Below are 23,700 nucleotides of genomic sequence, written 5' to 3' on the forward strand. Positions count from 1 at the left end.
AGACATTTAAGAACGTTTACTACAAGTAGCTCAAAATCACTCTTTCTGAACTCAAAGATGTAATAATTTCTCAAACAGTCAGATAAATGAGTATATATAAGACACTGTACAGGTCATTACTGCACTGCTGGATGCAGAGCTGCACTTTTTCTGAATAAAATCTGCACAGTTTAATCACCTTTTCACAAACTGTTTTTTTTTGTTTACCTTTTTCAGTGAAAATTGTCCAGGTGAAAAGGTCGTATCACTGCACTGTGACAACCAACGTAAGTATGAAAAATGACATAAATTACTTGCAGGTAAAATGTTAACTCCATAAGTATTTGATATGGCAGCAACAATAGCAGTTCTATAGTTGGATAGTTATGTAATTGAATGTTGTTTACTATACATGTATATATATATATATATATATATATATATATATATATATTAAAATGTGTGCGGGGGTAGGGGAGTATAAAAGCTATAGTATTGGATATCATGAAAATCAAATAATTTAAAAAAAATTAAAAATGACAAAAAAAATGACATGAAAGGATTTTTTTTTATTGCTAAATTATTGTTGCTCTTTGATGGCTCAGAAGGCTTAATGATGATCCTCTTAAAATTCCTAATTTCTCACAAGCATGAGACGAAAAAGGAGAGATTAGATCCAAGAGACAAAAAGGAAAGTAGTAAATTATTTGCAGATAAAGATGAACATTATTATGTCTGCAAATCTGAGCACAATGTGTGACTTTATAAGGTCCCTACTAAAACGTATTAGAGGAAATGTGAGATTACTGAGCTCTGTTTCTCAGGATAAACGTCTCAGCAGCAGGAGTGGAGTCTCCTTTATCGCATTGTTGTCTCAATGAAGCTACAGAGATATTTAAGAGCTGTTTTATTAGATTTTTCTCTCCTGTGGGGAAATCTCACTACATGAAGTTGTGTTAAAAGTTAAAGCGGTTGTATTTCATCAGTATGGTGTTGATTTTGAGATCATTTGAGACCTAAACATCTAGCTGGACCTTCTTTTTGAGCCTCTGCATGTGAAGTTAATATGTAAAGTTCAACATGGTGTAAAAAACTCCAAATTTTAGGGGTTTTTTTGTATACATTTTTCAATTTCTTCCAATTTTCTTTCAATTTCAACAACAACAAAAAAATCATGCATAGGGCAGCTTAATTTTATTTTACCTTTTGGGCAAGGTTTCGTCAGGCAATGCCGATACACTATATAATTTAATATTAGTCTATAACTTTATACACGTTCTATCATTTATGTTACTGAATAATAACAGTTATCTGAATAATGCAGCTGCTGGTAAAGAGTTAAATTGTTCTGTGTGTTCCAGCGTGTGGAACCCGGATGATTAACATAACAACGGCCTTCAGCTGGTCTGCAGTAGGAGATCTGGGTATGGAAAAGGAGGGAGAGGAGGCTGAGAGCTCTTCAGGCAGAGTGGTGGGAGGAGAGGATGCACCGAAAGGTGCCTGGCCCTGGATGGCGTCTCTGAAGTGGGCGGGCCGGCATGTGTGCGGAGGGGCGTTAATCGACAGAGAGTGGCTGATCACAGCTGCGCACTGCGTCTTCGGGTGAGGAAAACAGATTTACACACTTACGCTCACACACTTACGCTACACCTTTTCACTTTTCTTTTCATTTTGTCCTCCATATGAAACATTTATCTATTTTTAGACCACTGTACCGGCGCCGGCACACTTCCGTGGAAGCTTTCATTTCCGTTTTTTATACATCATTTTTATGCATTAAATCATCCAGCAATACAGTGATGCAGTACACCATTAGAAAGCTTGAAATCTCAGGATTCAGTTCCCTCAAAACATTTTATGATCCATTATTCACAGCAGTTACGATTGTCCCATTGGCAACATAATCACTGAATTAGCAAACGCCAGCAAATCTGTGGGTCCTCACCTTCAAAACATTGCTGCCTGTCACCATAACAGGCCCTTTTCACAAGAAACCGAAGTGTGTAAGCGCTGGGTGAAACAAGTTATGCTGTTGCCTTATGACAGTTACTAACCTCAGAAATACAGGTGTTCGTATCACTTCTGCCACCACAGAAAGGTGAGCCCCTTTGTCTTTGTCATAGTTGCCAAGATTGAAATTGGAGGACATGTCTAGAACTGTTGGAGAACCAAACTCACAACAATGTGGGAGACCAGACTAAATAAAGGATATAAATACTTAATGCAAAAAATCCTTCACAGCTATCAGAGCAGAGTAACATCAGCTACGTCTACAGAGAGATAAATCGCTGGATGGTGTAAATAACTATCACCAAAACACCAGATTAGCCATATTACAGATGTTGAAACAGCTCGCTAACAATAAACTAGTTGTCAAAAAAGAACACGCACACACACCAGCAGGGGGCGCGCCAGGTCGTCAGGTCCCATAAAGCCACATTTTCCACAAACACCGGCTCCAGTGAACGAACATCAGCTCCCCGCTGAGCTCTCGCTGTCTCAGATACTGACAGCTTTAGAGGGAGAAAATGAAAACTGTTCCTCTGAAAGTGGCTGAAGCAGCAACTTTACAGCACAAACTGCACAGTCAGCAGCGGTAAAATGCAGACACAGAGGTTCCTCTTCTCCGTACAAGTTTATTCCTTTATTAACTGCACAAACTCGTTTTCCTCTGCTCATCGTCAGCTGACAAACCACTGAAACTGAGACGAGGCTGTTTTTGCTTCAAGCTCGAACACTTGAGTGAGCTGTACACGCTCTACTCGTCATCGTTGTTATTTTTATTGCTTTAGTGAAAGCAGCGTTACCCTGCAAACAAAACGTGTGGTCTGATATCAAAGCCAGAGTCAGAGATCAGTTTAGAGATCTATGAGTGAGGAGGAAATAAACCCCTCCATTTTCTATTAGCCAGTTTTGTTGTTACATTATTGTGTTGTCGATTGTAGTAGAGTTTAGCCCATTATAGAAGGAAGTTCACTCTGGAAATATTAGTTAACAGACTGTAAAAACTACAGACACTGCAGATTCATACTGGATTAAAATCAAGGATCTCTTTAGTAATCACTCAAATCACAACACCTCCTCAGATTAAACTAATCCAGCTCCAACAGGGTTTATAATTGTCCGAACTCAGAGCTCCCTCAGTATTAGTAGTCCTGTTCAAATCGACCTCAAGTAACCCTGATGGTAGATCTGGCCATGGTCTTGAACGTACACGTGTTCTTCTGTCCTGTTTGATAAGCATTCAAGGTGTATTTGTTATTTCATAGATTTGATCACTTTATTCTTATCCTAAAATATAGAATATAACAATAAAAATAAAGTAAACTCTTCTATGTGTAGGACTTTCCAAACTTTTCACTAATACTGTATCCACCAAAATGATGATAATGGCACAATATATTAACAGTATGACATGGCGTGTCCATCCTGTAGGAAGAACGTCCAGCTCTCTAACTGGGTGGTCATGTTGGGTCTTCATGCTCAGTACGAGTCCGACACTTCAGAGAGACAGACGCGTCAAGTGGACCAGGTTATAATGAACCCGCACTACAACCGACGGACTAAAAACTCCGACATCGCTCTCATGCACTTACAGACCAGAGTCAACTTCACAGGTCAGTGACAGGTCAGCTCATCTGATTAGCTGATTATATTTATCACAATTATAATGATGATGGCTGCTATTACTGTCTTTAGCTACAGTGTGTGATGTGGCTTATTCCATTTTTATAGATAACAGTATGTCATCTACAACTACTGTACATTTTCAGCAACTACAAACTATAAAGTTTTCATGTCTCATGTCTTCTATGAATTATTCAGTATCTTCTATGATTTATTCAGTATCTTCTATGAATTATTCAGTATCTTCTATGAGTTATTCAGTAACTACTATGAATTATTCAGTATCTTCTATGATTTATTCAGTATCTTCTATGATTTATTCAGTTTCTCTATGAATTATTCAGTATCTACTATGAATTTTTCAGTATCGTCTAGGAATTATTCAGTAACTACTATGAATTATTCAGTATCTACTATGAATTATCCAGTATCTTCTATGAATTATTCAGTATCTACTATGAATTATTCAGTATCTACTATGAATTATTCAGCATCTTCTATGAATTATTCAGTATCTACTATGAATTATTCAGCATCTTCTATGATATATTCAGTATCTACTATGAATTATTTAGTATCTACTATGAATTATTCAGTATCTACTATGAATTATTCAGTATCTTCTATGAATTATTCAGTATCTTCTATGAATTATTCAGCGTCTACTATGAATTATCCAGTATCTTCTATGAGTTATTCAGTAACTACTATTAATTATTCAGAATCTAGAATGGATTATTCAGTTTCTACTATGAATTTTTCAGTATCTACTATTAATTATTTTTTAACTACCATTAATTATTTAATATCTTCAATGAATTATTCAGTATCCGCTGTGAATGATGATTAATCTACTATCTAGCTTGAATCTGTATGTTTTGTATTTATGACAGTGAGGAACTGAAGAGTGATACTGTCAGTGGATCTTTTGATTAATAAACTGATTTCTGATGTCTTTTCAAATGTCTGAGTCTGAGATGAATTTCATTCCTACAGATTACATCCAGCCGATCTGCCTGCCTCACCCTGAGCAGCGATTTGAACCTGGCAGGAAGTGTGTGATCGCTGGCTGGGGCACACTAACTGAAGGAGGTCAGTGAGTCTCATATAATGATTCAATATACACTCCTGGCCACTTTATCAGAAACACATTGCTTGTAGCAAAACCTTACTGTTCAGTGTACAATTATAAAGCAGGTCGAGCTAAAGCAGGTACAGATAAATGTTTCTAATAAAGTGGCCAGTTAGTGGAAGCACATGGTGGGTGTTTCGAATAAAGTGGCCAGTTAGTGGAAGCACATGGTGGGTGTTTCTAATAAAGTGGCCAGTTAGTGGAAGCACAAGGTGAGTGTTTCTAATAAAGTGGCCAGTGAGTGGAAGAACAAGGTGGGTGTTTCTAATAAAGTGACCAGTTAGTGGAAGCACAATTTAGGTGTTTCTGATAAAGTGGCCAGTTAGTGGAAGCACAAGGTGGGTGTTTCTAATAAAGTGACCAGTGAGTAGAAGTATTGAGTATATGTTTTACCGATATGTATAAATATTTATAAATGACCCTGTGAGGATGTATGAATTAATCTCTATATATGCTCTGTATGATGTGCAATACAGGTTCAGTAGCTAATGTACTGCAGGAGGCTGTCGTTCCCCTCATCGATAACGCTCTGTGTCAGGAGTGGCTGCCTCAGTATACTATCAACCAACGCATGGTGTGCGCAGGTTACGCTGAGGGAGGGGTCGACTCATGCCAGGTGTGTATGAAAACATATTTCACACATTTGATCAACCCATTCAGCTACAGCAGTTTAGCTCCACCCATTCAGCTACAGCAGTTTGGCTCCACCCATTCAGCTACAGCAGTTTAGCTCCACCCATTCAGTCTACAGCAGTTTAGCCCCACCATTCCTGCTGAAGTGATGTGGAGTGTTGTTCCTGCAGACAGTCTGTGTTTATTGGATTGAATAGGAAACATTAAACATTGTGCTGTTACTGGCTGCTCTGAACGGGAGAAGCCAATCAGAACAGAGCTTATATACATATATCAGTCTTAATGACATAGTAATAAAGTAATTGCCTGTTTAAGTCTGAGGGATAAAGAGAGGTTGGAAAATGGTCCTGTCAAATTAATTACTCGCTGTTTTAACATAAAAAATACAGCAGAAATGCAGAATAAAGGCCTTTTGTAGAAAGCAGCTGGTGCAGAATGAGTGTAAGAGTGTCTGACTTTGTCAGGGGGATTCTGGAGGTCCGCTGATGTGCGAAGAGGAGGGCCACTGGGTGCTGGTGGGTGTGACGTCATTCGGATCGGGCTGCGCTCAGCCGAAACAGCCCGGAGTGTACGCCCTGGTCAGTGAGTTCACTGACTGGGTGGTGGAGACACGACGACTCAACTCACACTGGAGCGGCTCGAGATAGAAACGAGAGCATGATGGCACTGATGAAGGAGAAAGAGTTTAAAGATAATGTTTTAAATGGTTTAAAATCACTGTTTTTATAATCACTGTTAGATAAATGTATAGTTTATTATGATCATCCTGTGCAATTTCACAGATTTTAAATCATTAGTAGGAATCTGTAAATAAAATAATGTTTTAACAATAAATATTTTGACTTAAAAAGTAAGTAACCTGGTTGCCTTAAACATTTGAGTTCACTGAACATCAAATAATAGAATTAACAGAATATAAACTGTTCAGTGTGTTGGAACAACAATAAAATGTGCCATAACTTTTGCACAGGCCCCATTTTTTGTTTTATTATGTTTCCAATGTTAAATTCAGGAAATAAACAGTAATTTTGTATTAAATTGTGCAGGACGTGTTGATTTATTGTCAAGTAGAAAATCAACAAAATGCATGTAATTTGACCAGGCACAGACTTGTGCACACAACTGTAATGTTTCCCTTCATTATCCTCAGAGGTGGGAAATGTACACAAATACCTAACTCAAGTTAAAGTGGACTCTAAAGTGAATCTAAAATAATACTTTTATCAACGTTTTATTTTTTTTACTGAAGTTAAAGTACAAAATCTTGAATTTACATAAAGTATAAAAGTAAAAAGTCCTGAAAAAAAGCACTGAAGATTAAATTAAGAATCAAGAAAGGATCATTAATGAGAATGCAGTAAGGCTGTACGGTGGATGGCTGTGATACAAGTGTTCCTTCCATCACACTGACTGGATGATTATTATAATTAATATTCATACTGCTGCATCTCTAACTAATTTACTGTTATGCTGCTGTTTATTACTCCCCTTCTGTGTTTGCATGCAGGTGTACAATTACAGTTGAAACTGAAGTGAAAAATAAACATATCCAACAATGAATCGCCTTTCAGTTCTTGTTGTCACCTCTGTTAAAGTTTGGAATTTGTGGATCATCAATTGCTGGAAGGTGTCTGATGTGAAAGATCACCTCACAACTACCAAAAATACATAGATCATAGAACAACACATTCCACTAATCTTTATAAAATTAATTGATTAAGAAGAGCAGTTTGGTGTGAAACGCTCTGTTTTAGAGAATCTAACAGTCCGAGTCTGATTTGTTCACAGTGGTGGTGATAGGAACCAGACGTCCACCTCTAAAAGCTCCCTTAAAGAAAGCTATTATGGTAGTTTTGAGAAGGTTTTGGCCTAAAACATATTTTTAAAATCCATTTATGGTGGAGTGGTACTTGCAGCAGGGCGATGTGAGGCAAAACAATTCAATTTTTTTTTTAATTTTCCCAATAAATATGAGCTGTTAACTTTCTCCATTTCACACCAAACCACTCTGCCTGTAGCACATTGATTGAATTATGCAGAAATTTAGAAAAAGATTGGTGGAATTTCCCTTTAAAATGTAGTGAGTGGAAAATGGAGAGTTGTATTATGTATTGAGAAATGTACTTAGTGAATTTAGTGAATGAAACAGTGAAGTAAAGAACAGTACTTAAGTACAGTAAGGAAAATATTTATCTCTGATTATTTAAAATCTAATGTGGTTTGTTCAGCTCATACAGGGGCGGAACCATTTATCTCGTGCTGGGAAGCGGACGGACTTATTTTTTCTCCGCACGCGTAGCGGCTGAAAGTTTGGATTGGTGGCTGTAAACTTTAAACTAATTCATTATAAAAACGGAACAAAATTGAGTTTATAGACGGCTTTGTGTATTTAAAGGCCTTTATAAAAGTGACTTAAGAGCTCTATAACTACGATAAGGCGTTAAACGTGCCGTATTTAGAGTTAATGTAACCGAAGTGCCGGTAATTTGGCGATGGCTGTGAGTTTCGTAGCGCTCACCGCTTTAATCCTCTGTAATAATGTAAGATCTGGATCATTTCAGACACATAAAGATGATGTTAGTCCAGAACACTGTTTGGTTTGGGGTCCAGGGTTGGAGCCCCGGTCAGTGCTGCCTGTTCGGTATTTTTACATCCAGGCGGTCAGTGAGAGTGGACAGGTCATCTCCACCTCTCCGGGTAAGAAGAGCCGATTTTCATTCCATACAGACACACTTATACACTTAATTCGGGATTTTAGGTAAGAATTATTTGTTTAATATATACATACATACACACACACACACACACATATATATATATATATATATATATATATATATATATATATATATGTATGTATATATGTATGTATAGGCACACATTTTATATATATATATATATATATATATATATATATATATTGGGGGGGGGGTAGGGGGGTATAAAAGCTATAGTATTGGACATCATGAAAATCAAATAATTTCAAAAAATTAAAAATGACAAAAAAAATGACATGAAAGGATTTTTTTTATTGCTCAATTATTGTTGCTCTTTGATGGCTCAAAAGGCTTAATGATATATGTATATATATGTATATATAATTAGAGAACAATTTAGAGAGGGACCAACTTCTCTTGCTATGGCTGATAGGGTCACCCCTTTGGCCTTCATCTGGACAATCTGCTGCCGGTGGGTTTCAGTCACTTTGGAACGGCTCACCATCTTGCAAAGTCAGTGAAAACTGGAAAGTTAGGCTAAATAGTTTAAATAGGGTTTATCAGATAATTAAGGAAATAAGAACCAGGTGCCAGATTAACACCAAAAACTTGCAGGTATCTGAAAGTGTTCTCTAAATTTGATCAGTGTTCTTTTTCAGTTGTCTCATTTAAGTTTTTTATACTGTGCTTTAGAATATATACAACTCATGAAATAAGCTTAGCATACTGCTCTTTTACTCCTGTTAGGACAAATTCACACAGGACTACACAGTGACCTTGACATTTAGGAAATTGTGTGTTGTTCTCTAATTTTGATCTCCAGTATATGTGTGTGTGTGTGTGTGTGTGTGTGTGTGTGTGTGTGTGTGTGTATATATATATATATATATATATATAATGTGGGTGGAATAATATACATGTACACTATATGTTCAAAAGTTTGTAAACACTAAAGCATTTCTTATTAGTGGATTCAGCTGCATTAAGGTGTAACCGTTGCTGACACAGTTGAGTTCAAAGGTACAGACACATTGTATAATCTCCATAGAAAAGCACTGACCAATAGAATCTCTCTGGACGCTCTGGAGCAGCTGCATATGAGCCTAAAGTCTCTATGCCCAGTGCTAAGCGTGGGCTAGAGGGGTATAAATCCCCCCAGCATTGGGCTGTGGAGCAGTGGAACTGCATTCTCTGGAGTGATGGAGCTCCATCCAATACCTTTGGGATGAGTTGGAGTGACCCAGAACTGACCATCCAACATCAGTACCTGACCTCACGAATGCTCAATCAAATCCTCACAGAAATGTTCAACATCTAGTATAAAGCCTTCTCAGAAGAGTAGAGGCTGTTACTGCAGCACAGACTCACTATGAACACGTTCATTTCAAAAGAAACTCTGGACGAGCAGGTGTCCACAAACTTTTGGCCAAATAGTGTATATACAATACACAGTTAAAAAATATGGTTCTTCGAGGGTTCTTTAGTAAAGACAATAGTGCTATTTTGAACAGTGAGTTCTACATAGCACCATTTCATGCTTAATGGTTATTCAGATTGATGGAGAACGTGCTGTATATTTCTATATAGAACCAAAGAAGGTTATTGTCACCAGCTTGACATTGTAACAGTAGAAGAACCCTTTTTAGTTTAATATAGAACCATTTTTGAAAAGGTTCTATATAGAACCATGTATAACACATTCGCCATAAATCCGAAGAACCATTTCACTATGCGTGCAAATGGTTCTTTATAGAACAGTGGGCTCTATGTACAACCATTTCATGCTTAAATGGTTCTGCGCATGGTGAAATGATTCTTCAGGTGGACTTAAGATGTATTGTCTATGGTTCTACATAGAACCTTTTAAAAATTGTTCTGTATAGCACCAAACAATGTTCTTTATTGTTACAATATCAAGCTTATCACTATAGAAGAACGCTTTTTGTTGCTATATAGAACCGTATGCAGCACATTCTGAAGAACCGTTTCACCATGCAAAGCATCACTTAAACATGCAGATGGTTCTATATACAACTCATGGTTCTAAGTAGCACCATTCTCATGAAGAACCACCTTTAGTGTGTAGCTACAATATTTGTGCTGTGTCCGTTTAAAAAGCCTGAAGAGGAACGGTTGTTGGTTTATGTGGTTGCTCTTTATTGGTTTTGACTATCAGGTAAAGACTCGTTCAGGGTGAGAATAACCTCGCTGTCGCAGAAGGAGCACGTCCGTATCCATGTCCCACCACCGCTGGACCGCGGGGACGGATCCTTCCTGGTCAGATTTCGGATGTACGGGAGCTCCGTTCATGGGCTGAAGGTGGAAGTGCTTTATAAGGACAAACCAGTGGCTGAGTCTCCATACACTCTTAAAGGTACAGTGGATTTCAGAGCTTTATAACTACAATAAGGGACAGACGTGAAATTTACTTCACTTACTTTTATGCACAGCTCAGTGTTTGAGGTGTAATCAGAGAGATTCAGAGTGGTTTGGTGTGAAATGGTTCAGATGTCTTTACAGTGGTGGTGATAGGAACCAGGGGTCGCCATGACTACAACACAAATATAGCCATTTTATTTACTGTCCAGAACCACCAGTGAACCTACACGAGTCTTCTGAGTTTATATGGAATGTTGATGATGGAAAATAGTGGAAAATCTGAAATAATAAGTTTTCTTTGGGACTATTTTGCCTCACAGCGCCCTGCATGTATCCCTCCACCATGAATGGAGTTTAAGTTCTTTAAACTATCATAAAACAGTGTCTCAGTCATTCTTCTGTTAAACACGTAAAAGTCTGTTGTCCGTAAACTGCACTGGAAATGAATGTCGACTTGCTGTGGCTAAATTACTTTCTCTGTGTTTTCCCTTCCGTCCTGCAGGTCCAGTATATCATGAGTACTGTGACTGCCCCAAAGTGGACGCCTCAGCCTGGCAGAGCGTGATGAAATGTCCTTCAGAGGAGCCGCAGATCCAGCAGGATTTCAGCTCGTTTCCCTCTATAGATCTCCGCCGGCTCCTGGAGGAGGTTCCTAAACGCTTTTCCAGCAGAGGTGGACTGATTCACTACACCGTCATCAATAACCAGGTGTACCGGCGCTGCCTGGGCAGATACACGGACTTCAAAATGTTCTCCGACGAAATGCTGCTGTCGCTCAGCCGCAAAGTGAGTGTCCGCTCCTGTCGGCAGGCTGTGTTTAATCATGTTGCAGCTGCATTGTTTACACTAAGACGATATGTCTTAATTATACTGGGCCTGTTTGTCTCAAAGCTGCCTTTTAAATGCAGTACTGTAGGGGTGGGCAGAAAGGCCAAAAATATATCACGATTACAGCTGAACGATTTTGGCACTATCACTAATTGTGAATTTCTGACCAATATTATGATTACGATTTAAATTGTGATGAAGCGATGTTTGTGTTTATGTTGGCTGTTTCTCGTCTGGCTTCATCATCTGCTCCTTAATTTTAAGGTAAAGCTGCCCGACGTTGAGTTTTACATCAATGTTGGTGACTGGCCTTTGGAGACGAGAAAAGTGGACGCTGTACCTGGACCTGTGCCCATCATCTCGTGGTGTGGCTCCACGGAGACGCGGGACATTATCCTGCCCACCTACGACATCACGCACTCCACCCTGGAGACAATGAGAGGGGTAACAAATGACCTTCTGTCCGTCCAGGGGAACACAGGTTGGTTTGTCCTTCTGTCTGTTTTAACAAGCAATAGTTTGATGAAAAACCAACCTAACCTCTCTTACCCCACATGAAACTGATCAGCCACGACATGTTTGGTGTCTGAAGCTTCTTTAGTTTTATTCCTTGTTGAAGGGTTTTGATTGGCTGGTTGAGCTGTAGCTGAATGTCCTCTTAAGCCAGACAGACACTGTGTGATTTTAGAAATCTTGTTGGTTGGTGACTCTCACCGTATGCCTGATTAGGGCAGGGTTTGGCAACATGTGGCTCTTTTACTGCCCTCTTGTGGCTCCACAGCTGAATCAGATTTGTAGGTAAAAATAAAATAATCCTCCGTAAAATAAAGCTCTGCTGATCGTTCAACACAGTTTAACAATAAATGGTCTTAAACTCTGGAGTTAATGTAGAACTGCTAATTCACCCTTTAACCCTGAAGATCAACAAGTAGCTAGTAGATAATGAAAAGGCAAAGAGAAAGATTTAAGATAAACATCGATATTTTAGAGACTTATTTGTGTTTATAATCACTCCAGCTGGTTTCCTGATACGTTTAATTTGCAACAAGAACTGTCAAACACGTGAAGTTGTGAAGGCGGAGCTTCTTGTTTGAACTTTCCCGTTCCACCTTAAATGGTGCAGCAGTTACATTCTGGCACCTCGGGCGCCGTTTAAGGTGGAACAGGAAAATTGAGAAGTGCATGAGAAGCTGACTTCAGCTTTGTTAAAATCGAACGTTGAGAGACATTTTACAAGAAACTTTCATTTTTGAGGAAAAGTTTCCGGCTAGAGATGCGAGAAAGGCGGCTGTAGCTGAGCTAAAGCTATAAGCAGAGCAAAGCGAGTCTGTGTTTGTCGTTTATATGTTTTATTCTATACTAGTACATCAGCACACACTGAGACGTATTGGTAAACAGCCAAGATGGTAAAATGGACATAAAATGTTGAGGCTCCCAAGGTGGTTTGATTTTTGTTGAAAGGACAAAATGACTCTTCTTAACATTCAGGTTGCGACCCCTGGAATAGACCTTCATAACAAAGTTATGATTTATTTATTCACACTGTATGAAAACGCTCCGTCTGATTTACCTGCTACGTGAAACGCAGTTATCAATAAAGCTGATTCATTCAGAATAATACGAGTACTGAGAAACTGAGCTCTGCAAACCACCCTGTGCACTGAAATATACACGGTAGGACACTACGGTCTCGCTACAGACTATTTTACAAAATAAAATCACTGTATTAGTGTTTATACCTCACTATTCTATTCAGTAAAACAGAGTGAAATCGCCTATACAGACTTTGGTAGCAACCTGTCTCCGTTTGTCTCCTGCGGGATGGATGGATGGATGGATGGATGGATGGATGGATGAAGTCATCTATTACAGCAGCACAAAGTGCAGTAAAGAGCAAAAGTATTGCAATACGCCATTATACAGATACATAAATATAAGAAGTAAAGATTTATAATAAAATATACCAGAACAACCTTAAAATATAATGTGCAGTAAAAAAAATAAGTAAAATCACAAATATTATGCAGGTAACAATGCAGTGGTGCATGTCACGTCCAGTACATGAACCGAGTGACTAAACACTGTAAATGATGTCATGTTAATAGTTGTGTAATATGACTGGGAGTATAAATAAGTGTCAGTGCAATATGCAGTATGTATAGATGTATAAACAAAGTGGCAGTGCATAGTAATGAGTAGAGAGATATAATGTCCAGTTGGTGCTCAGTGAGCCTGTTGTGATTGTGTGTTTATAAACAGTCTAAAGTCAATGTGTATCCTGGTGAGAATCTGCCAAGGCGGAGTGTTTAAAGTGACCGACGGCTCTGTGTCCGACTGTGATGGGGTCAGTAACTCTTCTCTGTGTGAGCTGATCCTCCTTCACTGAGTTTGTTCAATAGTTAGGCATTTGGCTTACGTCACAGCGGATATCGGAACACTGGTATCTGTGAATTTTTATGAGGCCGAGTAAATCGGCCTGAAACCCCATACCAGTATTGGTATCAGTGCATCCCTAATTATTATGATCATCAAGCAGCATCATACATAAATCACCACAGACTTAAAGTATCTCTGTTAGTCTTGATTATGTGGTTTCTGACTCACTGTTATATGTAAACATGAACTGAAGTACATTAGCATAGCTAAAACAGTTGCAGTCACACTGAAGCCTGAATTTTGTCTGTACTGTTGTCTGTCATTTGGATTGTTCTAACTAGTTGCGTTAAACTTCAAAATAACTTCAATAACAATAATTGTAATGATAATAACAGTAATAATAATGATCTTATTTGTGGAGCACTTTCCTTACATTTAGCAGCTCAAAGTGCTTTACAGTCAAATAATATGTTTAAAGAAAAGCACAAGATAAAAACGTAATAAAATAAATCGTGTGAATAAATCTGTGTGTTCAGATGTTTTTAAAACTGTTTACTGAGCTCACCTGCCAGTGAAAAGTAACGAGCTCCACAGTTTAGAAGCAGAACATCAGAAAGAGCCTCTCCTCTGTTTGGGTAAATTTCAGAGGGGATTTGCCGAAGACCAGCATCTGGCAGTAAGTGTTTCATGCTGTTCTCTTCCTCCTGTGTCCTGTAGGTCCTGCCTGGGTGAATAAAACAGGCCGGGCGTTTTTCCGCGGCAGAGACAGCCGTGAGGAGCGTCTGAACCTCGTCTCCATGTCCAAGAAGAACCCGGACCTGCTCGATGCTGGAATCACTGCTTTCTTCTTTTTCCGGGAGAGGGAGAAGGATCTGGGTAAAGCCCCTCTGGTCGGCTTCTTCGACTTCTTTAAGGTAAACGGGGGCATGAAACGGCAGTACAACACAGAATACAGCATTATATGACTTATATATACAGGTCTATGCAAATGTTTGTGCACCTCTGGTCTGATTACATGCAGTTACAGTGATTGCAGTGAAGTTAACTCATCCTCTACAGAGAACCCCCACTAATTCCAACATATTCGGAAAAAACTTAATGGGTCATTCTACAGAAACGTCCATTTTTGTGTTCCTAGTGTTTAGAAATATATTACACTTAAAAAAACATGTTAGTGTTACAATTTATTTATATTTTAAAATAAAGCAATAAGTTATTTTAACAATTACACCTTCTTCAGCCATGAATTTAGCAATTTTGTTTTTTAAATCAATCATATAGAATTCCAATCACCACAGAAGAGCTCGTCCCCACAGTCATGTGTGAAGGCTGAGGCCATATTTTGAAGAAAAAACACATTTTTCTGCAATTTTAACTACAATAATCTATACATGACTATGAAATATATGATTTAAATGGCATAAAGAAAACAAATGACAAATACATATTATAAAATATATGAAAGCTGTGGTGGTGTAATGAAAGTGTCACTGGTTTTACTGCAGAACAAAAAATCTCTGATTTTGAAATAAAAGTCACACTGATGACATCACTCGACTTTCTTTTACCTGTTTTCTGAGGATCTATGAAGAAAAGCACATGGTGAGTCCACTGAGTCTTTCAGTTATCAGAGATTTTCTCATTAGTTCATGATTTCATATGAAGCTTTTAGCTGAAGTCACTGGTGTGACCGACTTTATTCTGAGGTAATTGTGAAAAAATAGAATACAAATGGCTTAAATTCCATATTTTAGTGGATATTCCATGATTGACAACATGTGGTTTGATGTTCTGTAGTAGTTATTTTGTAAAATGCATTGTTCATTAAAATGTCTCTGGTCTTCCTTTATTATGTGGAACACCAATGAGGATCAGTAACACCAGTGACTCCTATGGAGAGACAGAACAGTGGACGTTTCTGTAGAACGACCCTAATATATAATGCGCCATAACTTTTGCACAGGCTACAATTTGTTTTGTACCCCATCCCTCCACACAAATACGTGTGTTCTCAGTAGAGCAGGGGTGTCTATACTTTTTTAAAGAGGGCCAGACTGGATCATTTCAGAATACTTGGGGGCCAGTCAACCTTTGCCATAATATTTTCATAAATGATTCAAAATATTAAGTATTCAAAGTGAGAAAAATGTGTAGAACATTTAACCAAATCAGACTGAGCGTGTTGCCTGTAATCCATTCTGAGAATTTGGCGATGGCCCTTAAACTCATTTAAAAGGGAAACTCGATTTCATTCATTCAATCATTCAGAGTGGTTTGGTGTGAAACACTGTTCTAGAGAAACTTACCGAGTCAGAATTGTTCACAGTGGTGGTGATAGGAACCAGACGTCCACCTCTAAAAGCTCCCTCACAGAAAGTTCCTACATGAAATGGTTATGAATTCACTGCCTGATGACTGAGACACTGTTTTATGATAGTTTAGAGAACTTAAACTCCATTCATGGTGGAGGGATACATGCAGGGCGCTGTGAGGCAAAATAGTCCCCAAAGAAAACTTATTATTTCAGATTTTCCACTATTTTCCATCATCAACATTCCATATAAACTCAGAAGACTCGTGTAGGTTCACTGGTGGTTCTGGATAGTAAATAAAATGGCTATTTGCGTTGTTGGCATGGCGACCCCTGGTATCACCACCACTGTAAAGACATCTGAGTCGGTAAGTTTTAAGAATCATTTCACCTCAAACCAATCTCACTGACTTTGTCTACATCTCAACCACTGAATTATGCAGAACTTTTGAAGAATCGGTGGAATTCCCCTTTAAATCTGCCACCATTGGAGTTACATCCCATGCACATCCATGTTGGTTAAAGTGAAACATAGAAATAGCGCTCACGGTTTGTTTCATGTGTTTTGGTAGTAAATTCATTACAGCGTGTGAGGCACAAGCATTCGCTGTGGCTCTCAATAAAAATATACTGATTTCCGTCTCACCAAAATTGTTCTCATTGTTAACCTTGTGCTCTCTGGCTGTAGTTATGACTCAGGCTTTGTTCACACAGCAGATAAAAGTGGCTCAAATCTGATCTTTTTCTCCGTATGTGACTCAGATGTGTGTCTGTGTGTCAGTGTGAACAGATAAACACACTGAATCTGACATTTTCGATTCCTATTTGAGACGCTTACATATATGGTACTTAGAGCTGGGCGATATGGCCAAAAATGTTATCACGATAAACAAAATTTATATTGTTCGATATCGATACGTATCGCGATAAATGTCAAATCATTATTTCTTTCAAGTTTGAAGGCTGATTTTTGCTCCTGGGTGGTTAATTGCTGTTCGGAACACAACAAACACTCGCCAAACAGTGGAACATTTCACAAATCTGTCATGAGACAGTGGGAGAAAGTGTCTGCTGAGCTGTTTTTACCAGCTGGAAAAGCACGGCTGTTTTGTAATAGTCATAATTTAAGAAAGAAAACAGATTATTCTTAGCTGGTGCCGAGCGCTCGGCTACCCCGCTACACATGACATCACAGTATTCAGACACCAGCTAGACGACTGGATATTCAATTGTAGGAGTTTAAGGGGTGAACCGCAAAATATCAACACCAGACAAACAGAGTCCTCCTTTAGGTACGTTTAAACTGAAAGCGGTGCTTTTGTGTCTTGTTTGATCTACAGTATCATTAATTCACTGTGTCGTGCAGTGATGAAGCGCTGCTTTAAGTTAGCCAGCTGCTAAAAACAGCTAGCCTGGAAAGCTAGCGCTCTCACGCTCTCCAATGCCTCACAGCTTCCTCACTTTATTTTTGTTTACATCAGGGCCGTAACTGCATGAACCCACTTCTTTCTTTCACTTTCGTTGCTTGGGAATGCACTCATACTTAAATATGGCTGTCCGAGCGCTGCAACAGCGCTGTAGCTGTGAGGATTGTGATTTAACGCTGCTAAAGCTGTTAGGATGTTAGGAAAGAGGTGAGTTCACTGTAGGTCAGTACAGTTACACCACTGACCTCGTCACTCACACTCGGTCACAGGAGAACAGATCGTCAGTCGTTCCACTCAAACAGGGAATGTGTAACTCCGCGTGGCCCCCCCCCCTCTCTAATTATGTAGAAAAACTTGGAAGTGCGCCCTCTCCTGGCGACAGCACAGTAGTGTCGCTTTCCTTGCAGTAGAAAACGCCATCAAGGCTTTCGCTGAACGTGGAAGTGTGAGAATGGTGTATTATATCGAACATTTATCGAACTTGTTGTATCCCTCTATCGAGGAAAGGTTATATCGCGATACTTATCGTTATCGTTTTAACGCCCAGCCCTAATGGTACTGAAATCCGAAATTCATTCATTGACTTTTACGTCATTCCAGCTCCGCATTCATCATAATTTCGACTCATAAACATTTAGGCTGATGTTTCTGTACCAAAAAATTAGAAGAGACTCATAGCAACCGCTCCGTGTTCGAAGAGATTTTGAACGAAACGGCCGAACGCGGCCGCAGGAGACTAGTATAAAGAATCCGAGGACACGAACCAAAGAAGTGACCGCGCCCTTTTTACAGCTCAAACACATTCTGGGTGATGAGCCCAGCTGTCAGTCAATGAAGCTTCATGATGGCTGGTGAAGATGAAGCTCAACCCTCCCGGAGCGACTGGCGTTTGCTGGCCGTCATGATTGTTTACCTCTGGATCAGCCACATGAAGCATTGTTCTTTTGCGTATGCGGCTCAGACTGTTCAGACTGATGTCGCGTACGGATCACATTTAAAAGATATTGTGAACAGCCAAACAAAAAACATCGGATTTGGTGAGAAAATCAGATTTGGGCCACTTTTACCTGCTGTGTGAACAATGCCAAAACGTGTAGTCAGAGATAAAAGGCTCTTACGCTTTAGCTTTGTTAATACAGCATAGTGCAACATGATGTTAGTTTATGGTAATTCTGCCATCTTGAGGTAACATGAAAAATTGCAACATACTCTTAAAAGGAGCCCAATTAAAATCTGTCTGCGGGCCACATTTGGTCCAGGGGCCGGACTTTGGACACCCTTGCAGTAGAGGAGGTGTTCACTTATGTTCAGAAAATCAACAACACATGGAATTTGACCAGGGGTGCCCATACTTTTACACATGACTGTATATGGTCTTGTGAATCACTCTTTGAACATGTGTACAGAAGAATAACTCCATTCTCCTTTCACTCTGCAGTATAAGTACCAGGTGAACGTGGACGGTACCGTGGCTGCCTACAGGTTTCCGTACCTGATGCTCGGTAACAGCCTGGTGTTAAAGCAAGACTCGCCGTACTACGAACACTTCTACACTCACCTGAGACCGGGCCAACATTACGTCCCTGTGCAGAGGACGCTGTCTGACCTCATTCAGAAAATCAAATGGGCCAAGGTGAGGAGTCCTGCGCTCGCATTGGTTCAAGCGGTAATTCAGCAAAAACATCAGATTTATCCATTTTTTCCTCCTTTACCCCAAATGTAAAAGCCCTGCTGTGACCTGTAGCTTTAACATCACCTTTCACTGGAACTGAGAGCCCAAACCCTGAAAAACAGCCCAGCCCATCATCCCTCCTCCACCAAACTCTACTGTTGGTACTGTACATTCCGTTGGTAATGTTCTCCTGACATCCACCAAACCCAGATTCATCATCAGACCGACAGATAGAGAAGATGATTCATCACTCAGAGAACATGTTTCCACTGCTCCAGAGTCCAGTGGCGGCGCTTTACACCCCTCCAGCCGACACTTGGCATTGTGCATAGTGATCTTAGGCTTGTGTTCAGCTGCTCAGCCATGGAAACCCATTTCATGAAGCTCCTGATGCAGCTCTACTTTTGATGTTGCTTCCAGAGGCGGTTTGGAGCTCTGTAGTGAGTGATTCATTCACGTGACGTTACTGAGTAGGATGTGCACATGCGGGTCATTTCAGGTTCACATTAATGACAGATTTGAATCACTTACCTAAACGAGTGTGAACCATCGTGTCAGAGAGATCAGATTTAAGTAAAAAATCAGATTTGAGTAATGAGGCTTGTAATGTGCACGTAGCTTATAATGGACTCTTGAGACTGGTAGAATCTTCACCTAAGATAAGATCTTTATTAGTCCCACAACGAGGAAATTCTCAGTGATACAGCAGCAAAGCGACAGCAAGGCACTCAAGAAAAGAAGTAACGAGGAGAATTACTTAACAAGATTACAGTTTTTTACTTGTTACTACATAGCACTAAGAGTAAAAAAAAGAAAAAAAAAGATAAAAATATAAACTCTGTCCTTCACAAAAATTAACAGTATGAAGAATTATAAATAAATAAAATCCAAAATATTTACACTGTAAGGATACGACAGTAGGACAGTAGGACCTGACAGTATTAATGATGTAATTAAGCCAAGGTGATGCAAAATAGTAGAAAAGAAATGATGCCTGACACTGCAGTGTGGGTGAGCTGGTGAGTTTAGATGGGTGCTCTGTTCCACTCCTCAGGAGAACGATGCTGAAGCGGAGGCTATAGCTAAAGCCGGACAGGCAGTGGCCAGGGACGTCCTCCAGCCGCACCGACTCTACTGCTACTACTACACTGTTCTAAAGGTAAGGAACACGGAACCGTTCCTCAAATTCTATCAGCGCTCTCCTCTCAGAGGTTTAGAGGTATTTTACTGTACATAAGATTTGCACATATTTATTTGGCAATAGATAATTAAATTGATTCTGAAATATGATTGGTTGAGCCACATTCAGCATCACTGTATTCACATTTCCTCATATCTACACTCATTGTCCACTTTATCAGCTCCACTGACCGTATAGTTTCACTCTGTAGTTCTACAGTTACAGACTGTAGTCCATCTGTTTCTCTGCATACTTCGTTAGCCCCCTTTTACCCTGTTCTTCAGTGGTCAGGACCCCCATGGACCCTCACAGAGCAGGTACTATTTGGGTGGTGGATCATTCTCAGCACTGACGTGGTGGTGGTGTGTTAGTGTGTGTTGTGCTGGTCTGAGTGGATCAGACACAGCAGTGCTGCTGGAGTTTTTAAACACCTCAGTGTCGCTGCTGGACCGAGAACCAAAAATATCCAGCCAACAGTGTCCTGTGGGCAGCGTCCTGTGACCACTGATGAAGGACTAGAGGATGACCGACACAAACTGTGCAGCAGCAGATGAGCTATCGTCTCTGACTTTACATCTACAAGGTGGACCGACAAGGTAGGAGTGTCTAATAGAGTGGACAGTAAGTGGACACAGTGTCCACCGAACGTACAGTAGGGATTCGTGCAGTAATCTTAAATTGCAGTCAAAGCCTGGCAACAGAACTCTGTTTATTACTAATAAAACTGAACATTAAAGCTCGAGCGCATCTAATCTACAGAGAAACCGTAGATGCCTTTGACTTTCAGTTAGCAGCCACAACCAGCGCCAACAAATATGATCTTGCTGGCAAAGAGTTTTTATTTTAGGCTCAGAGTTTGTACCAGCCTGTCACATCATACAAGCAAAAGCCAATATATGACTGGAATTTTCCGTTTGTCAATCGTTATTTGAGTTTGCGGGACCCAACAAACCTTCCAAATGATGACTTAATCCATTTTTAATTTAAAATTAACAGCTTCTAAGTCAAAAAGGGCTTCAGGTTTGCTTTCCTTTTTTCTTTAATTTTGTTTACAGTGACTACCAGCATTAAACAACATCAACTCCATAGTCAGATTCATCCCATACTGGATTGAGCATGTCGGGTGTTGCTGCACTCACGGCTCTTTCAGTGTGATTTCGGAGATCATCCAGTGTTGTTGGGAGTGGCACATAAACAGAATCCTTAATGTACCCCACAAACAAAAGTCACACGGCGTGAGATCTGATGATGCTGGTGACCTTTTTCTTGGTTCACTGTCATACTTACAGTCAGAAACTCAATGACTCCCTCTTTCAGTTGGATTGTGATTGGTTCCTAGGCGCCTCGTGGTTGTAAAAATATGGTGCTTTGAAATTGGATTAATCTTTCTGAATTACCCAGTATACAATGTGAAAATAGTATTTATGACCTCATCAGATTTAAATCATAATAAAACATCTCCTCTTCTTCGTACAAACTCTGTGGTATGGATTGAATATTTAGAATCTGTGCTTTCCACACAATTTCTCTACTCGTTTTAAGGAGCCATGACTCTTGTAGATTCGTTTGTATAAAATCACAGCATGCTTTTGTTATCACTGGCCGTAGCTGAGACTTGATGATTGGAGTCCACGTTGTTTGCTTGTTTCATTTTTTTTTTGTAGACGTATGCAGCTCGGCAGATAGGACAACCTTCTGTCCATCCTGACATGGAGCTGGTGCCTCAGCCTTCTGACCATAGTGCTGTGTGTGACTGTGAGAGGAGGACGGAGCCAGAAGAGTTCAGACAGAAACATGAGGAGTTATGACACTCTGCACCGTTAGCCTGACAGTCTAAAGCCTCGTAAAAAGGGGCAGTTTTCCAACTGTGACAATCCTGTTTCATTCACAAGTGCCTCTGAGGAGACGCTCACACCTGGCGTTAACATACATACTGGGTGATCTGATCATTAGTGGCCAGCGGTGAGTTCAGGTGTGAAGAGGGTCTGATGTGTCTTGCAAACACACCATGATTCGATTACTAAATCACATTCGGAGCTGGTCAGAGACTGGGGGTTGCAGGAATAGTCATGGTTGACCAAACACCCAAAAAAGTAGCCAACTAGTCGTCGTACATATCAGTGCAAAGTATTTGTTTACTTGGTTGCTGGTAGCTTTTGGGGCAGCAGATGCTGTGATGTGAGTTGCGAAACGTCCGCTGCAGAACAGGGACGTGGGAAGGTGTTATAAGTTGGGGGTGCTGAAATTTTAAGCAGTGTATGCGTGATATGAACAGTCATGCAAAATAACTTGCTTTATTTTTTCATTTGAACTTTCTTGATCATTTCAAACCACTCTGATTTCTTTTCTCTCTCCTTTTGGATGAACTTTATGATATCCAATCAGATTGTCAATGCGTAGCACAATGACCACTTGTGTCACACCCAGAGTCACACACTTGAACACACACTGAGCAGGAGATTTAGGATGCATTTAAAGCGTCGGACATCATTACCGTTGTTTTTTTAAGTGTAAAGAACAATGTTAAGCTGCTTTGGGTCTCAGAAATGACCTACAGCTCTGCACACACTGTCCCTCTTGCACCCCAACCTGCACATGTTTTAGCAACGGCTCCAAAGCGGCCAGCAGGGGGCGAGGGAAGGTTGGTAAAAATATATGAATGAAACAGAAAAATAGAAACTCCACTCTAAAACAAGCAGATATAGCAGTTGCAGTTAACCAACCCTGAAATCACTTTCTGCGTCCCTGCTGCGTAAGAGCTCTCAGAAACCCGCCTCTCAAAGAGAAGTTAGCTCTGGCTTTTATCAGTCTGATGGGAAACAAAGACTGTTTATCAGGGTAAATGCTTGTAGCAAGCAGGCGCATCTCTACTCACCAATGTCAGCCGAGTCGCTGAAATAGAAAACATTCCCACTGTTTTAAGAAGTTATTCCTGAAACGTGTTAGATGCTGTAAACAGCGGGATGCTCTTATGCCCCGGCCGACCGGTACTCCACTTTAATAGAAGCTTGTTTTTGTTGTGCACACGTGCTAAACATTCTGTGACTGGTCATTTTACTTGCCATTCAAACGGCCCTTTCCTGTCAAAGTCGGCGTTTCTCAAAATCGAAATCTGGAGCTATTGGTTGACCAGTCAACTAGTTTATGCAACCCCTATCATATCAGGGATGCATATGACCATAAAACATCTGCTGTGTGAATGCTTAAGTGTCCCAGTGCATCCCTGACTACAGTGAAGGACCTCCTTAATCAACATAGTCATCACAGCTTTTTTCCTTTTCTCTCTATGTTTGTCTGTAAGTTATGTTAGCAGCCTAAATGTTTTGTAAAGCCTGTAATGTTTATACCAGCAAGAACTTGCAGGTCATTTCTATTTGATAACAAATGCAAAGAGAATGACGTAATACATTTTGGGTGGTCCCCTTCTTGCAGTCATGAA

At 39.9% G+C, this 23,700-nt stretch overlaps 2 protein-coding genes across 2 annotated transcripts in view; both read left to right on the top strand.

Annotated features, from left to right (window-relative positions):
• The window catches only part of tmprss15 (transmembrane serine protease 15), a 30,840-nt gene extending 24,822 nt beyond the window's left edge, over window positions 1-6,018 (top strand). Inside the window, exons 19-24 of the mRNA XM_036588831.1 lie at window positions 217-266; window positions 1,341-1,581; window positions 3,415-3,596; window positions 4,603-4,698; window positions 5,215-5,354; window positions 5,836-6,018. Of these exons, the coding sequence (XP_036444724.1) occupies window positions 217-266; window positions 1,341-1,581; window positions 3,415-3,596; window positions 4,603-4,698; window positions 5,215-5,354; window positions 5,836-6,018 (892 nt within the window). The remainder of the gene's footprint in view (window positions 1-216; window positions 267-1,340; window positions 1,582-3,414; window positions 3,597-4,602; window positions 4,699-5,214; window positions 5,355-5,835) is intronic.
• A 1,635-nt stretch (window positions 6,019-7,653) lies between these two features.
• On the top strand, window positions 7,654-22,723 carry poglut3 (protein O-glucosyltransferase 3). Its single transcript, XM_036588703.1, has 8 exons — window positions 7,654-8,068; window positions 10,265-10,462; window positions 10,970-11,253; window positions 11,560-11,776; window positions 14,389-14,585; window positions 18,848-19,042; window positions 20,136-20,240; window positions 21,926-22,723. The coding sequence occupies exons 1-8, from the start codon at window positions 7,864-7,866 to the stop codon at window positions 22,067-22,069; spliced, it is 1,545 nt and encodes a 514-aa protein (XP_036444596.1). The 5' UTR covers window positions 7,654-7,863; the 3' UTR covers window positions 22,070-22,723.
• The last annotated feature ends 977 nt before the right edge of the window (window positions 22,724-23,700 follow it).

The sequence above is a fragment of the Colossoma macropomum genome, unplaced genomic scaffold, assembly GCF_904425465.1.
Source record: "Colossoma macropomum unplaced genomic scaffold, Colossoma_macropomum, whole genome shotgun sequence".
Lineage (NCBI taxonomy): Eukaryota > Metazoa > Chordata > Actinopteri > Characiformes > Serrasalmidae > Colossoma > Colossoma macropomum.

Coding starts and splice junctions, on each gene's coding strand:
- poglut3 (XM_036588703.1), top strand. CDS start 7,864: ATGGCTGTGAGTTTCGTAGCGCTCACCGCTTTAATCCTCTGTAATAAT. Junction 19,043..20,135: donor AGAAAATCAAATGGGCCAAG/GTGAGGAGTCCT, acceptor TCCACTCCTCAG/GAGAACGATGCTGAAGCGGA. Junction 20,241..21,925: donor ACTACTACACTGTTCTAAAG/GTAAGGAACACG, acceptor TTTTTTTTGTAG/ACGTATGCAGCTCGGCAGAT.